At 30.3% G+C, this 18,347-nt stretch overlaps 2 protein-coding genes across 5 annotated transcripts; both read right to left on the bottom strand.

Annotated features, from left to right (window-relative positions):
* Positions 1-4,777: 4,777 nt before the first annotated feature.
* LOC109796735 (uncharacterized) lies at positions 4,778-10,427 on the bottom strand. Of its 4 annotated transcripts, none has more exons than XM_020356506.3 (4): positions 10,270-10,427; positions 10,069-10,183; positions 8,512-9,267; positions 4,778-6,835 (listed from the first exon to the last, which is right to left on the bottom strand). In XM_020356506.3, exons 3-4 carry the CDS (start codon positions 9,265-9,267, stop codon positions 4,940-4,942), a joined length of 2,652 nt encoding a protein of 883 aa, XP_020212095.1. In that variant the 5' UTR covers positions 10,069-10,183; positions 10,270-10,427; the 3' UTR covers positions 4,778-4,939. The 4 variants fall into 4 exon arrangements, with proteins under 4 accessions (XP_020212095.1, XP_082915204.1, XP_082915203.1 ...); XM_083059078.1 differs by having other exon boundaries at positions 10,106-10,183; XM_083059077.1 differs by lacking the exon at positions 10,270-10,427 and having other exon boundaries at positions 10,069-10,263.
* Positions 10,428-14,123: 3,696 nt separating this feature from the next.
* WEE1 (WEE1-like kinase) lies at positions 14,124-18,241 on the bottom strand. The gene is made up of 10 exons (XM_020357354.3): positions 17,702-18,241; positions 17,559-17,619; positions 17,393-17,459; positions 16,675-16,941; positions 16,463-16,530; positions 16,234-16,343; positions 16,106-16,146; positions 15,879-16,027; positions 15,312-15,665; positions 14,124-14,441 (listed from the first exon to the last, which is right to left on the bottom strand). Exons 1-10 carry the CDS (start codon positions 17,953-17,955, stop codon positions 14,352-14,354), a joined length of 1,461 nt encoding a protein of 486 aa, XP_020212943.1. The 5' UTR covers positions 17,956-18,241; the 3' UTR covers positions 14,124-14,351.
* Positions 18,242-18,347: the final 106 nt, after the last annotated feature.

The raw sequence follows: 18,347 nt of genomic DNA, 5'->3' as shown, positions 1-18,347 counted from the left end.
ATGACACAAAAGAGGGTTGCTACTGAGTTAACCTAGAATCAAGCTTAAGGGCAACGACATTAACTAAGACTCAAAGAGTATCCCTAGGCCTCCTGAATATTCCATTGTTTACGTACATATGATATGTGCATGGAAATAACACAAAAATTTATCAGTGATCTTTTCAAGATTAGTTAAATTTTAATTTCAGTAGAAAATTATTTCTTTCTAAATTTAAGTGCAACACATGTACCCCTAACACAATCCTACAAAACTAATTTGTAAGTTGTAAGGTGAGAATTGTTTTCCACTTATATATTAAGTAATTGTCTAATCTTGAAACTTGAGTTTTTCTTAATATATTACTTCATGTCTATGGTACATGTATCAATGGTAAGTGACTCATTTAGAATAGATCTAGATGGTTCTAATACCATCTTAGAATAGTGAATTAAGCCTAACTAAACCCTACAAAAATAACTTGTAAGGTGAAAGTTATTTTCTACTTATATACTATTTAATTGCCTAATTTCTAATAAATGTGAGACTTGAATTTTTTTCAATAGTTTCTCAAGTCATATATTCACAAGTAATTTATTTAAGGTAACATAAAGTATTTTTAACAATTGTTTGTAGCAGTCATAATCACCATGGAAAAATTCCATACTATCCTTTGTTTATGTTGAATTTTACAGCTCCCTCACGCTCAATGTAAAATGAAAAGAAAGGGACAAAAACTAGAATATCAAACATGAACTAAGCTTTAAATTTTCAGTCAATTATATTTTTAATCCTTCCCATTGCAAATACTCTTCTCCATGTATGAAACTAATAATATAAAACGAAGAAAAAAACAGCGTAGAAATCATCGACGTAAAGATCGATACAATTCACGAAGCTTGCATACTTGCAACCAAGAAAGGACAAAAGCTTGCCAACATTTATATAAGGTATATCCCACATATTTCTTTATTAAATTATGGAAAGGTAGCCCAAATTACATCCCTAGAATTTTGGTTTCTAATTCTTTATAATTATTAATTGATCTGGTTGCTAACTGACATAGACAAAGGAGCTATATGGATAAAACCAACATGGGAGACAACTGTTCATTATTCTTTCCTATGGCCATGTCTCGTTCTTCTCTGACACTTTGTTTATGTTTTATCTAAGGATAGGTAACGCATAAAAATAATATTGTTGATGTCGACATGTATTGATTAGGTGAATAATTATTAAAAAACATTCATTTTTAAGTATTTAGTCGTTCATCAAGCTGCATTGAGTTTTCAGAGTTGGAAAATTGATGCCAATGATTTTCTATTTTATCTCAACATAAATATTAAATAAATGGCACCGAGAAACGTTGATTGAGTTAAATGCATGAGGTGTTGTAATATATTATATTGTTACCAAATTTGGTTCACACAAATAAAAAGAATATGTGAAATAATTAGTTTAAACTCTTTAACGAGCAGGTGAATATCGATCTTGTTTGTGCCACAGTACGCAGTTCTTGAATTGAAGATTAAACATGACTCAATAACGAATAATTCTTGTATGAGAGTTATATTTACAAACATAATTAAAAACTCAAGATATATACTGAAATAATAATAAAGTCTGTATCGAAGTTATTTTATTGTTTCTTTTTTAATTTTTGATTTCTTATACATATGAATATTGTACTCACCAAGAATTTTTCATTATGAAACTATATGGGACATTTGATAAGTAAAATATCATAATATCATTTCTTTAAAAATATATATATATTTTTTTCCTCCTTTCATTTATCTTTCTTCTTGTGTCTCTCTCTCACTCCTCCCCTCTTTTCCTCTCTTTTCTTTTATTTATTTTTTTGTCCTCTATATCTCTGGCTCTCACTCTTCCTCCCTCGTTTGCACTCTCCTCTCATATTTCTATTTCTTTTTATTACATTTCATTATTTTTTGAGTTTATTAATTTTAATAATATTATTAAAAAAAATTATATTTTAACGATATTTTATAACACTTTTTTATTTAAACAAAATAAAATATTATATTTTTATTCTTCTTAATTATAATATATAACATTTTTTATTACATTTTTTTTTGTTTACAGGCACTTTTATTTATAAAACTTTATTTTCAAATACTTTATTTTTAAATATTTAACACGGTTACTTAACAATTTGTACTAATTAATCTAGTTGTAACATTTGGTGGTAATCAAACACTTTCTTTAATCTGCAAGTTAATTTGTGTTTGATTATAATTTTGATCTGAATTAAAAACCTGCATAAGGAAAGTTTTCTTAGTTTTTTTTTCTATATTACAAAAGAACAAAACTCTGTTAATTACTTTTATCAATGTTATTACTTAGTACAAACATCTTTTATGAAAAGTTCTTAAGAAAAAAAAATTATAGAACATTTTTTTTTTATATAAAAAGTACCTTGTAATTAAGTAGGCGGGGGAGTTTTTCTTTTTTTAATAGTTTTATACGGATCTAATTTACGCAGTTTCCTTTTTAATCCAAAGCAGCTAAAAATATCATATATTTTTTAATTTTCAATTTGAAAAAATAATACTAAACAACTTTTGATTTAAAATGGATGTTAAAACTAAAAAAGAAATTACTAAATAAATACTATTTTATTTTTAAATCCAAATATAACCCAATTTTTTTATTTAAGGTACGTTTAATAAATGATTGAATGTCCATATCTAAAATGAATTAATAATTATTTTGTATTGTTTTTTTTATATATAATTTTACCCTTAGTATGGATCAATGAAGAAGAAGTAAATAAGAATGTCACTTTAATTGGAATTAGACATAATTTCCTTTAAATATTATGATGAAAAATAGTTATTAGGATGAAAGTTATTTTTTTAATAGAAATTATTGGCATGCAAAACATTATTATAAAAACAAGACATTCTGACAATGTTAGTACCTCAAGGTCTATCAATCATATGTAACACACCAAAAAAATATATTAAAAGAAGAAAAGATGAACAAAAAACATGGGGGGGACATAGACCAAAACCCATGTATAGATCAACAAAACCTAAACAATGGCAAACTACTTTGATTACGAAAAAAAAAGGCTTCCTACTAAAAGAGAACATAACATCCCACCATAAAAATAAATAAATAAACATCTAGAAACAAGACCAAAACTAGTTAACTTGTAAACACATTACCTGTCTTCCATATAAATGTGAGAAAAGACTAGATGCAGCTATGTATAAAAAACTAAACAATGTTTCCATCTACTATGAAGGTCTCATAAGACCATACTGACATTGGAAAAACTTTCAAAACAAGCTCTAAATCACTTTTCAATCAGCTGAATAAACATATTCAATCACAATCATTAACATACTAAATTTTGTTTGGAGAGTTGTTTTCTCTCCAATGTCAATGATTAATTATGTTTCTCTAACAAGAATTAATTATCAGTAAAATCAATGAATACTTCACACATATAACATAACTAAAAAGAAATAGACAAAACCACTTACAAAACATGTATGAGATTTTTTTCCAAATTTTTTTTATACATTTGATGAGTTAATTTCCAACATTTGGGTTTAGGAATTGATTAGATAAATTCTCTACAAGTGCTTCTAAAAGAAAATTAGTTAAAAAGTTATTTAGAGAAAGTTTTTACAAATTTACATAAATTAATTTGAACTTTTAAATAAATTTATTTTACTTTTTTCTTATTTTATTTTTTCTTCATGAATATATTTTTATATTTTTGTAGAATTTTATTGTTCTTGGATTTGAATTTTAAGTCCAAAACATATAAATTAATATCAAAAAGTACAACTACCCAAATCTTAATATATAATTAAAATCTCATTAAAAAATGAAATAGCTTTATTTTTTTTCAAATTTCCTACATTTTTTTATTTTCCACAAATTAACTTTTTTTTTAAAAGTCAACTAATCACCTTCCATAATTAAATTCCCACTTACGAAATTTACGGTTTAAACTTTAAAGAATAATGACGGCTTCTGGTTTCATAAGATCATGGACATACTACTCGGGGAATTCATGTAAACATTATAATCATCTTTCCGGAGTGCGGCATGCACAATGTTAGGACTTAAGGAGTTTAACTTGAACGTAAAACGGAAAATATTCAATGAACCGTGCGAAACCTTGCTCTCTGACCACGTCAATGATCCAGGCGCATCAGATTCCTGGTCAATAATGTCCAGCTAGCAGCCAGTTTGGCCTTAAAATTATTATATCAGCTAAACAAAGTAGGTTTAAAACTGGTCATGACACAGAGGGCACTAATAAACATTATGAGAAACCTGTGAAATAGCATGTTGCATGGTATTAAAGATTCCCACTATAACAACCAGTTTGTAGTTAGTAGGGGCTTCCATAATTTGCATCAGGTTATAGTTTCAAACTTGTTGCACCAACACTGTAAAAAAAATTTAACATAATTATTGAATTTTCATTTCCCAAAGGAATGACTTAATTCCAATCAGAGCTGTTTTTATCTGGAGGGAAGCTTAAAAAGCTTACCAAGTGTTTCTTCTTTTTTTTTTTCATGAAAATTTTTGGGGACTACACTACTGAGCTAATTGTCCGCTTAGTCCTTATTTCATTCCAGGTGAATGCAAGTCTTCAATTTCCTCAAACGATTTTAGTTAAACGAGTGCATGCCCATATGAAATACCAAAAACCCAAAAAGGATTCCATTCGTTACCGTACATTGTGCTACTAATAGAGAGACATTGTGCTACTTATTTTCTTCTATTATTCTCGGTCACATTCTTGAAAGGAAAAAAAAAAGTGAATATGGACTGATAACTTTGATCTTCATGTGTATTTTATGATTTATGGATACATTTGAAACAATGAAATTATATGCAGTTTACAACGCCAGAAAAATATGATGAATTTGATGACCTCAAGAAGAAGCTACCCAACCTTTTTCACAAATTATAGTGGGCTTCTATTCAGATTGAAGCTACAGCTATATGCCTGGATAACATTCTCCTCCTCTGCTCTTGTATCAGCCAAAGAATTCCCAATGCCATTATCACAAGTAGCATTAATAATTGTCTCACTACTTTCACGTACACATTTGGACTTTGAATTATTGTCTGAACATTCTGTGTTCTTTCTTTTCCTCTTTGAGTTGATAAATCTGTACTCAAGAGCTTCCAATGCTTTTGTGGTCAAGGGTCGGTTCCTTGTGCTCTGGCGACGGTTGCCAAGGATAGATTGCTGCTCCTTACTACCATCAGGAAACTCCTGTGTCGCATTGAACTGGGTTATCTCAGATGGAGAAGACGATGTATTTGCGCATTGGTTGTCATTTTGCAATATGACCATAGAGGATGGTATTTCCATTTCAAGTCCTAAATCGGGTGAAACTTCAGGAAAATTCAAGTCAATCAACATCCTGGTTTCAGAATTTTCTGCTGATACTTCTCCAACCGGATGGTTCTCAGTGACACTGCCTTCATTGCTCACATTTGGACTGCCTTTGGCCAGATAACTTGGGAAAGACAAATTTTCTAAACCCATAGACAAAACCATGCCATCAGATGCTTGATGCAGACTTGATGGTGAGACTGGTTCATTTAAATCAAACTTTCTATCCCCAGAAGTACTTTCAGTGCAGTGGCTAAAATCTCCATGGTTACAAGCTCTTAACTTCTGCACTGCCGTGATGCAGGGAATTGTGCAATCAGATGTCATCTTTTGAAGCAACGGATGCTCATTGATCTCTCTTGAATGCTCATCATTATGCAGATCAGAATGACATCTATGATTTTTTACTTCTTCAGTGGTATTGAGGACCTCAGGAACACGAGTACAATCTAAAGAGTCTATATTCAACACTTTATCATAGAATTCTTCAGTGGGGTTGGAGGAATTAGCTTGTTCAACCTGATTTTCCATAGGATATGAAGAACTAGCTTGCTCAACTTGATCTTCGATAGGGCTTGAAGCATTAGCTTGTTCAACCTGATCTTCAATAGGATATGAAGAATTAACTCGTTCAACTTGATCTTTGATAGGGCTTGAAGCATTAGCATGTTCAACATGATCTTCCGAGTCTTCAGATGTATCTTGCTCAGATTCACTAGAACAGCTTGAGATGGTAGATATACTCATGGGTTGAAAAGGTAAGCTTCTCGTCTGTCTCACCTTACGTTGATTCATATCATGAACCATGCTGGTATCTACAATTGTAAATTTTGTGAGATCTTGATTGCACTTTGAACTATGGGATTGAAGGTGATGAAATTGTTGAGTATTTGACACACCCTCTAGGTCTCGTTTGTCTTGATGTTTTTCCCTATCTACACCGCCCTCAATTGCTTGACTTTCAGTCTCGAGAAGCCCAGGGTCAGATGCTACTTTATTCAATACGTCACTTATAGAATCAAAGTACTGGTTACCTTTTACCAGTTTCCTTCTTGAAAATTTCTTAACACCAGGTATAAGAAAAACCAAAGATTGTTTTGATCCAGAAACAACTTGATCTTTAGGTTGTTCAGAATGCCAACCTTTAGCTAAAAGACGTGGCCAAACAGCTTCCCAGAAGAGATCACTGGATCGAGCTTTACTCAACCTAAAATCTCCTGTGAGAAACTTGATTATATCTGCAGATGTTAGAGAGGAGCAAGCTTTGCCGATTGGTATTTCATGGCGAACAGAGAATACGTGATTGGTCTTTGGTGGCTCAACAGCAGTGCCTGTGAGATCTTGTTTCCCTTTTCCAATACCTACAGCAGCTATGAGCAGATCAATGCCAACTGCATCCTTTAAAGCAAATACGTATTCTTCAAAAGGCATCTTTCCCTCCCCAAATTTCCTTGAAATCTGCAGTAATATTTACAACAATTCAGAAGATATTGTTTTTTCTGATTTGAAAAACGTGTTTATAGAAATAAAGTCAGTTAAGCAGCATATTATGCAATAGCCATGCTAACAATGGATACAGTTAGAAGGAAGCGTCTATACTGTTATAAGAAAAGAAAAGAAATGAGAATTTAAGACACTAAAATGTTTGGTAGGCAATGTCGATTATGCAAATACTAGGACCAAACAAATTATCACCAGGTTTTACTTGAGAGAATGTGAAGGAAGAAACACCAGTGGTAATTCACTTTAGTGAATATTCTCCTGATTGAGAAGCAAATTGACTTGTTCTCAAGTCTCGACTTCAGATGTAAGGGGAAAGTTCCAATTGAAACCATAAATATATTTTGTTTTAGGACCTATTGACACTATTTTTTATTTTTGTTTAGACCACATGTATCCTTCACTGGAGGTAATCTTGCATCTAACTTGTTGCTAAACGGTTAAATTTTTCAAAGGGTAATAAAGAAGGGATCTGGCATTTTTGTTAATTGGGTTCTCCACTCTTCTTTGAAAATAAAGTAGGTAGTCCTAAATGCCTATAACTGAGCATTTATTAGTAAGGGACTTGGTTTAATGGGATGAGTGTGCTGGAGAACTCGGATATTGTTCTAAAATCAACCACATTTTTTCCATGGGAATAGAAACATCATTATTTAAGGTTCTTGTCTTAATAACACACACAATCACCGTGACAACTTCTAACCCTTCCTGGCAAATGTTGCAAACTCAACCTTAATAACAGAATTAAATTATTCAAATGCAGAGAGGCTCAATAGCAAGGAAAATATGTCAAATAAAGGACAATTTAAAACTGTGTTATTTAGTCTCTTCCAAGAACAGGAAAGACCTGGTTATCAGGCAATTATCCAACTACATTACCTAATTTAGCGTCATGATACCCATTTGCTGAGGTCGTGTTTTCCTCTACTTTGTTGTTCCATTAATTACCATGTCTATTCATGTGCAGCTTTCATGACCAATATAACAGCCAATAATTTTTGAAATTTCTATTCTATAGCATTGCTGATTTGATAGTAAGCATCACGATAATTCACATATAAGCATAAATGCTTCATGATTGGATGGTACTTAATTTAAATCAATTTCATTAGTTACAAGTTCACTTATTAGCATTACCACATCCACAACCCACTTCATAAAAAAATATTTCACACGTTAGGCAGAATGTCCAAAACACCTTTCCAGAAGCTAGTAGAAAAAATTCTTAAGACACAATAAACTGTCCCTCAATGATCAGGATAAAACACTCTGCACGTGTGTATGGCTTGGATATAAAACCAAGGATATATCATAACCAGAAGATGGTGAAATCATCCCTTTCAAGTCTTTCTTAGCATGACAAAGAAATTTCAAGCTTGCTGATGTTTAGTATTTAACCTCCAACCAAGATCATCATCTAAGTCAGCAACACTGACAAAAGGATTTATTTTAATCACTACTTATTATCATTATAATGTGAACACAGCTTGCACTGGCAATACAAATAAACTTCTTTGATGTTTAAATCCTAAAAGAACATTACTTAACTAAGTGCATATTTATATGGCAATCTCCTATCATCCAGATTACGAGTGACAGTGACTAGCATACACTGAAATATGTCAGAGAGATACCTCGACCAATGTAGTTTGACACTCCCTTGGCACGTGGGAAAATAATCTTGACAGCAATTCTTGTTGCCTCCATCCTGTGAATATTTTCTGGCCATATATACACCTCTTAGTTCTCAGCTTTCGGCACTCTGACCATCGGCCATATTCTTTAGACTTAAAAAACTTTCCATAATAGAAAAACAATATGTCTCCCATATTTTTACTCCCAACAAATCTCTTCAAAAAATTAAGGTTCTTCCCAAATACATAGAGGCCAAGAAGAAAACTGTTATATTCAGTATCTGTCCAAGATTGATTATACAACAATCCAGGGAGAAGATAGTTGCCTCTTGGCGGATCCTTCTCGTCACTTTTAGATGATTCAAAATTTGTGAACCCTCCATCATTTTTATCTTCACCATGTGTAGCAGTGTGAAGTTCCACTCTAACTTCTGGACATTCATGCCCAGAAATAACTGGTCCCGCTTCACTTGTGACAGATTCTAAAGTCCCACAACCACAACTGCCTTCAAATTTGCAATGACCCCACTTAAGAGGAATGGGCAATCCTAGTGAAATAGACTCTTCCAAGTTGACTTTTATTTCTGAATCTGTTGTCTTTTTTACAAGCTGAGAAAGATAAGGTGCTGTAATCAAAGAAGGAATTTTTGCCTGGTACTCGTCTCCAACACGAGGCACCAGTTCTGGATCTCCAAATCCTTCAGCAGAATTCCCTTCATTGTCTGCTCTGTTGTCATCAAAGCAACGAGAATACATCTGCAAAATATTGGATTATAAGTTGAATAAAGAAACAACATGATACGCTTTCTGTATTGCAAAAACAGAAAATTCTTGCTCCTCGTGGTGAACAACAATGTTAGGAGAGCAGTCTCATCATTGAAATATTAAGCCAAAAAAGTCAAATCATTCACACATTAACTGAGGCACTACCATATGCTAACCCTCCGTACCTTTAAACACAAAATTATAAGTCCCACTAGAAAAAAAAGCAAAAAAACAATAATTTTTGTATCATATCAGAAACTTCATACATATTTATAAATTACAGCAGAATATACGATTCCATCATATTTCGTACAAGTTTATTATTGCGCTGCTAGAATGAAACAAGTACAAAAAAAAGTGATATGCTAATCACTGCGCAGAAAAACACTGAACTACTCAGAAAAACACTGAACTACTCAGAAAATCCAATCACGCACAAGACACAACAGGCACTAGATATATGCACATCGAATTCCAAACCCAGATCAATTCTCTCTGTTATAAGTCCTGATAATTAAACACTAAAAATTAAGAATATGTAAAATCTATAAAAAAATCATATACGAAGTAACTTTGTCGTCCCTTTTAAATAAATAAATAAATAAAAAAGGAATAAGGTAAAAAAAAAAAAAAAAAAAAAAACACCTTGAGAATTATATGAAGCAATCAGAGTGGGTTTTTCAGGATAATTGAAAGGTAGACCCACAAAAATATTAAGCGAAAGAACAACAGAAAATCAGTATGGAGAAAGAGAAATGCGAAACATGCAAAGTAATGATTAGGTAATGTAACCTTAATGGAATAGGCTTGAACACGTGCGAAAATCGACCTGGGGAAATGGGTATTGGAATAATCCGCGATTTTCAACGTGTTTCTTGTTTGGGTGGTGGTGGTGCGCTGGTAAGAACTGAAAATAATAATTATAATAACAACATCAACAACTGAGTGAGAGACATGAGAAGGGAATTGGTAGAATAGAATCATATCACTCACATAGCTCTACTTTCATGACACCGTAATCAGAGAAGAGAAAAGAGAGAGAAAGTGAGAGAGGACCAAGAAAACGAGTAATCGAACGAATAAAGAATGGAAATTCTCCGAGGTTAAATCATGGAACCAAGAAAACTTTTATAATTTATAGTCGTTATTCCCACTATTATCAGATCCTACCTTAATATATCATTCAACCGTAATATTACCATAAAATTTTACTAAAATCAGTTCTGGTTGCGGTAAAAGATAGAGTTTAGGAAAAAAATTAATATTTGTTCTAGTTCTAGTATATAAATTATAATAGTCCTGCACACATCATAAAAGTGTGATAATAAATTAAAATTTTAGTTATCTCTATATTTACTTAACACTTTTCTTTTTGTTTTAATCGTTAGAATTTCTTGCTCATGGTTAATCGACATAAAATTAACTTTTTTTTACATATATTACTTGAGGTTCAGCCGATTACAATCTAACATTTATTAAAATCATAAATAAAAACTCTTAAAACTATGTAATAATAGATAATCCATAATTATCACAAGACCCAAAGATTTTTATTATTATATAATGGTAAAAATAAATAGATATAATTATGTTTTTATTCATAATCTCACCCATATCCATAAGGTATGTTCAAAATATAAAAAGATATTATAGGGCATAATTTTTTTATATTTATAATATTTTTATTATGACTTTATTAATAGCATTTAATTTAAATATATTTGTGATATAAAATATTTTATTTTTTACAGCATCTTTAACCATAAAAGTTATATTTAAAATAATTTTTCAGTAGTTGAAAGTATACTTTTTAATATCGTAAATACATGAAAAATAAAATCTGAATAATATATATTATTATACCTATTTTTTTAAAATCATTCATGAAAAGTAAATTATTTGTATTATCATTAAATAGTTTATGAGAATTAATAAGTCATAGACTTAAGTGATACTAAACTCATTATTTTAAGTAAAATCTCGTATCGAGTCTTGTACATAAAATAATTATGGTTAAGAAAGAAAACTCTACTAAAAATAATTTATCAAGTTTCTCAAAAAATATTAGTTATCGACAAGTTTATAAATACTTCATTCTATAAATATGTTTAACCAAAATTAATATATTATTATTATAAAATATTTTTTTTATACTATTATTTAATTATAATTTATTTATATAATAAATTTTTATGATAATTACTTTAAAGTTATAAGTTATAATATTATTTATCATAATGTTTAATTAATTGATAACGTAAAACCTTACTTAAAAAATATATATATAAAGTAAACTATTGCATTATTTAGTTATTTCTTTTTTATTCATGAGTATACTTTTTTATCCATTATAACATCATTTTATGTAGTTAAGGATAGGAATAGGTCATACTTTAAACAAATCTTTATGGTTTTATCTATTTAAAGTCTGATTTAATTTGATCTATTTAATAAAATAATTAGACTTAAACTTTTTTAAAAAATTATTTATTTAAAAAAATTAGATTTATATTAATAAAAAGGTCTGACAGGTTAACATATTTAACTACCATTAATAAAAAATATTGTATATAACATTATTAATAATATAATTAAATAAATAAATTTATAATAAAAAAATCAAATTATCAATATCTTTACATTTTCATTACACTTAAACATTTTATATTCCTTGTTTTTATGAAATTAAGATATCAAAAATATAAATTTTAATAGTCACATCTTTATCTCATTTTTTTTCATTTTCATGATTGATTATTTAAAGTACTCTAAATTTAAATGTGATACAAAAAATATCTAATTTTTTTAATAAGATTATCTTCTTCATTATAGTATGTGTATGACTATACGTTAATGTACATGAATATTCATTGTCTTTCAATTTTTTTCATTTTAAATTTTAAATCTAATGATCATAGAGTAAATTATCTTTTTATCTTGTAAATTAAAGAAGATTGATCATGTAAATTAAACAAAGTTTCACACATATATTTAAAAATATAATTGTTAACTTATTTAAAATTAAATTTATCGACCTATTTAACATTATTAATGTAAAATAAACTTTTATATCAATAAATTACAAAATAGACTTTTAAATAAATTAATTATAAAATAAATTTTTATATATGATAATGAGTCAAGCCAAAATTTTTAAAAGAATAAGTTAGAATTTTTTTTATTTATAAATATGACCTGATATTTTAAATAATAATTCTAACTTGATTTATGATAAATAAAAAATTTAAGTTAAACTTTAATTTTATAGAAAAGATCTTAACAATATATTTAGAATAAGACCTATTCTTATTCCTGTAGGTGATACACACTTTACAAGAAAATTATGTATCATTTTTTGTTATTATATTATTTTAGAGTTCAAAGAAAAAAAATCTTTTGAAAATAAACAAAGTGGAATAGTCAATACTCCTTACTTATTCAAGAATTTGTACCACAAAGAAATCAATCTTATTCATAAGATTTGCATGAAAAATTGTATCGAAATATATAGAAACTTCAAATTTTAATAAGATAAAATTAAATAAAAATATTAATTATATAAATTATATATTTATATATTAAACTAATTCATAATTTAATACACAAGTCAAATTTAATTTATTTATTTATCAAAATTAACTTTTAATTTAATTCATAAACTAAATTAAAATTATTGTTTCTTTTAGAATTACGTAGTTGGAGCTTTTTAAGTTGTAATTAGATGGATGATAGAGAATGAAACAGAATAGATCCAAATAGAATGAATTAAAAAAATCATTACATTATTTTAAAAAAGAAAAGGGTGAAATAAACAGAACTTAAAAAATTTCATTACACTCCAAATAAGATTAGACGGAAAATTGGAATAAGGAATGTAAAGGAATAGATTTATTTCCATCATTTTTTCATTCTTGTTTATATAGAACCAAACAATATAATTTTTATTCCTGTTCATTCCATTCCTTTCATCTCACCTTGTGTCATCAATCCAATCATAGTCTGAATTTTCACATTTATCTCTTAACATTTTTTTCTTTTATATTTACAAGACACATTATTATCTCAAGTCACATTGATTAAAATCACACAAAGACTATAATAAAAAATAATATATAACATAGAAATTAATTCAAAATCATGATAAGACATGTATAATTTTAATAACAAGGAAACAAAAAAAAAAATTGTGTGTAGATTTATTGTTTTAGAAAAATATTTTTAACAAGTTACATTCAAAATATACTTTTAACAAAAAAAAATTCTGCATTCACAAATCCCATATATAATGTATAAATTAATTCAAAACCATGATAAAACATGTATAATTTTAATAAAGAGACAAAAAAATTGGTGTGTAAATTTTTTTTTAAACAAATATTTTAACAAATTACATTCAAAATGTACTTTATATATATAAAAAAAACAAAATATTTTAAAAAATGTCAGCATTCATGAATCCTTTGTAAAAATTATCCTACGAGTAGCAATTTATTTATTTTTTCTAAATGAATATCATAACTTTTTTACCTCTAGTACTTCGATAAAAAATAAATAAATAAATAAAATAAAATAAAATAAAAGTGAATATTACATAAATATTTATGTAGTATTCAAAGAGTAACATAAGTTTGTTGATTTCTATAGAAATTGTAGTCCTGTCATGTATCTAGAGAATAGTTTAAATGCATAAATCTACTTTGATAATATTTGCACTTCTGAGAAATTAGTTTTCAAGTGTCAAGTGAGAAATTCTCTTGCTGCATAAAAAGAATTGCACTAATTCATTCAATTCAGTCTTTCTTGTCATTTTTGTCTTAAAATGAGATATAAAAAAAATGCAGCAGTAATAACAAGAGTCAACTGTTTACTTCAAGGGATTTCTCTTTGCCAATTGTCATTTGCACATCATCCAGAAAACACAGTGGACCATTGAATTTATAATATATGCACCATGCTCGAGCAAAATCTGGTGCATTTATAATCGAAAAGATATTTCACAAAATTGGTCATGACATAATCAAGACCTATCTTACATGATCCAACTGAAGACCAAAACATGTCGTGATTTATCAACTTCAAGCTGTTCTTTGGAGTCTACAAAAAATTGGGTTCTCTACCAATTCTTTGGCAGAAGGCCGCTTAACCGGATCAGGATCCATCATGACCTAAATCACCCAAAAAAAAAATCATAACCAGATCAAACATGCTTAGCAAAATGAAAAAGAAAATACACCAGGCAAAATGCACAGCCCTTAAAAATTTAAACAATTTTATTTAGGACAAGAAAAGTTGGAACGAATATAAATATCAAAAGTTAGAACTAACGGTACATCAATACTAATAATTGTACCAGTAATTCTATAAGTATCTTCTTACACTCATCAAATGAATCCAACTTGAAACAACATCAATTCATATAATGACATATTGACACATGGTGAGAGTGCCATCACCACGTTTTTTTCACCTGTATATATCATCTTTAAGGCCACAATAATTTTTCACCACAGTGCTGAATCAAACACCAATAATTTTCACAAAAATCTTATTGTGCAAATGAACATTTTTCATATTTTAAATGACATAATGGTTGGACACTCAACAATAAAAACTGAACCTTTAGTACTACACACTTAATATTCACCAAAAAGAAAAAAGTACAACACACTTAAATTTTCACTAGATCATAAAAGTGGTAAAACAATTGTATTAGTCTTTTCTTTTCTACGAAAAACTAATGTACAAGTAAATAATGTACCTTGTATATTTTAACAACAGTCCATACAAAACATAAACGAATAATGGAATTACAATTCCTTTATATGTGTCGGTGACAAGTTCTTGACCACAGGATACCACAAACTACACTGGACTTTTTGGTGAAAATTTTGGTATAACTCTTGCAAAACATCCACCATGTTGAAAGATTATAAATTATAAAAACATCAGGAAGGGAGAATTGTTGACATTTTAGGATTCCTTAAACCAGAGCACAAGTTGCACCAGATTTCAGGTAAGAGAACAATGTACGGTACCTTGAGCAAGTTTTGAAGTTGCAACGAATGACCAGGCAGAAGTGTTAACTTGCCCTCTTTAAGATTTAAAAATTGATCTCCTGATTCTGGCAAAAGCGACCCACGAATTAGTTCATAAATAGAAGCTCCTAAGGAGTAGATATCAACCTTGTCAAGGTGATCATAATTCTCATTAAGGATTTCCTGGGGCATATAACGAGCATCGCCCTCCTCAACTGGCAGGCTACTGTCAATAAGAGTTGCACATCCAAAATCACCAAGCTTATAAACACCATTTTTGACATAAATATTGTCAGGTTTGACATCTAGATGAGCTATTCCCTTCTCGTGTATAAATCGCAGTGCTTTGGCAACCTAATCATGTAAAACAACAAAATCAAAATATGAATAAGTACAATGGATCATTAAAATCTTGTGTAGGATTCTACAAGAGTAAACATCTAAGAGAGACAAAGTACAGTTGACTTTCATCATATTAAACTAAAGGCAATGTGTGATATTAGGCTGTCAACTGCTAGATGCCATGTAAATGTAATGAAGCAGAACAGCAACGGTGATGAAGTTCACCTGAAATAAGGCATCTAACACCTGTCCTTCTGTAAATAACTGTGAACATTTTCTTATGGATAAGCTGTGATCACATAGCTCCATCTGAATGTACAGCTGTTCATTTTCAAACCAAGAAGTATAGTAGCCCACAATGTTCTCATGCAAACCTAAAGTGGCAGAAAGATTAATGAAATTAAGAAGAGCAAATTTGATACAAAATAAAGGGTGAAAATGCAAACAAAAACCTAGGGCTGCCAAAGCTTGAACTTCCATCAAAGCTTTTGTCCTGCAATGTCCAAAGATTAAAGAAACTGAATAAGTGACTACTGACTAGACCTATTAAAAAAACATCTATTAAGCTTGAAGATGGTACCTTTCTGTTTCCAGCCGTAACTGTCTAGTGCTGTGTTTCACAGCATACAAGCAGCCATCTATTCGTTTTAATACTTTAAAAACACTACTAAAATTCCCTCTACCAATTTGCTGACAAGGAAAAGAGAAGTTATAAATCAATAATGGAACTAGAGAGGTTGAATTGCAACATGGTAATACCAATTCAAACAATCCATGGAAGTTACAGTCTCCTATCAAAAACATCATACCTGAATTTCATGAAAGTCAGTACGATAGCGTGAAAGCCCATCACCACCAGTAACTGCAGGGAAGAGACCTACAAACATAAATTGCATTATGAAGTTAGAAAATTGAAAAAGTGCGAAGGAAATCCAAAGAGTAATATCTTGCAGGTAACAAAATCACATCCACAAATACAATGACTAAAAAGGACTAGCGAAGGAACCGACTGATACAATACCTGCACATTTTAATCTTTGGTTTTCAAAAGGATCTATCTCCGTTTTTGAAACGTCTTTCAAATAGGGGTTCCTAAAGCAAGGAGGAGGCATAGCCCTGCAACGTAATGTAACTGCAGAATGTGACACATAATTTTGACCCTTCGGCTTAGCAGCTGGAATTATTTTCTCAACAGCCACTTCTTCGGTACCAGAGTCCTTTCCAAGTTCCACAACTGGTTGATGGTCACTAGAAAAGGTAGGGCTGAGAGGGTGTACTGAGATTGCATCTACAAAAAATATGCATATTGATTAGAGAATGTAGATTAACAAATTCGGAGCACAATAAGATGCAACTAGAAAAGGTAGTGCATGATCGGGTAAGCATTTGAAATTTTGATTTTGAGTATAATGGATAATGAGTCTGTTTGAAAACAAGCTTAGAAAAATTTGTCTATTGAAAATTAAATGCTTTTTCCTGTTGAAAAGTTCTCAGAAACTCTCCTAAACTTGTATCCAAGTAGACATCATGCATAATTGATTTTGAAATGGTGTGATTATTGTTAAGATGTTTCCATTGTAATAGTTAGTACAAAATTCCTTATGCTAAATAAAGTTGTTTTCACTGAATCAATTGTTCAACAGGAAACCAAACATGTAAATATTTGCTTAAAAATCACGTTAACTGTTATGTTAACGTGATTCTAGATAAATCAACACTGAATCCAAACACACACTTACCCAGTCGACATCTCTTGCTTTTTGTAGTATTCAGCTTCTCAGGCGATTTGGGGCAAGGAGTATTTTCCTGCAGAACAAAACGCTAATAAGCTATAGTTTTCTTTCCCTCCTTTACTTTATAAAACAATATAGAGAGAGCAAAAACAATCAATTCAAAATACATCACCATATTGCAGTCAAAGGCGTTCAAATTACGCTGATTATCAGGGGTTATGTAATCCGGAGTGCTGGCAAGAGCGACAAAGCACGGAGTGAGGAAAAGAGAAAAAAGGAAGTGGCGAAAATTGAAAGGGATAGGATGTGTGGTACCAAAAGAAGTCCTGGCTGAGAATGAAGTCTCTGTCGGTAGTGTCGTCGGCGTGCGAGGAAGACTGATGCGGAGGTTGGGCATCGAGAAGGTTCTGGAAGGCTGAAGAAGCAGAAGATTGAAGGGGAAAGAGGGACACTTGACCTAGCTTAAGCTGCAAGTGACGCGTGGTGGTGTTGCTCAACGTGCCTTTCATTTTCCTACTCTGCTTCTTTCCAATGCCATTGCTTTTCCCCTTCATCTTCGTCTTCACCATCCACGATCAACTATGAATCTCACTCTTCAGCTTTCGATGATGCGTCTTTAAACAAAACAAGAGGAAACCAAATAAAATAAGAGAATACGGAGGGACAGAGTGATTCAAAATCGCGCGGGTTCTTTTCGATTTCAATTGGATTAGGTGTGGGCAAGTCTACGGTGGACACTTTTGGGAATCAATCCTCGCGGTTGGTTGAACGGTCCGATCAGAGTGCTGGCTTAGAGGGCGCGTATTGTGTTTGTGTTGTGTTGGCGTGCTGCGGAAGCTCATGCCTGATGTCGTTTTTGGTCATTTCCTTTATATGATCAAATATTGATGGAAAAAAGAAAAAAAATCAACATGCGAATATTTTATATTAATTGAAAATTTTAATTTCTTTACTCTAATAA

The sequence above is a fragment of the Cajanus cajan genome, chromosome 6 (genome assembly GCF_000230855.2).
Source record: "Cajanus cajan strain Asha chromosome 6, NIPB_CcT2T_4, whole genome shotgun sequence".
Lineage (NCBI taxonomy): Eukaryota > Viridiplantae > Streptophyta > Magnoliopsida > Fabales > Fabaceae > Cajanus > Cajanus cajan.
The sequence above is the reverse complement of the archived record's forward strand: the minus strand, read 5'-3'. Positions and strand labels throughout refer to the sequence as shown.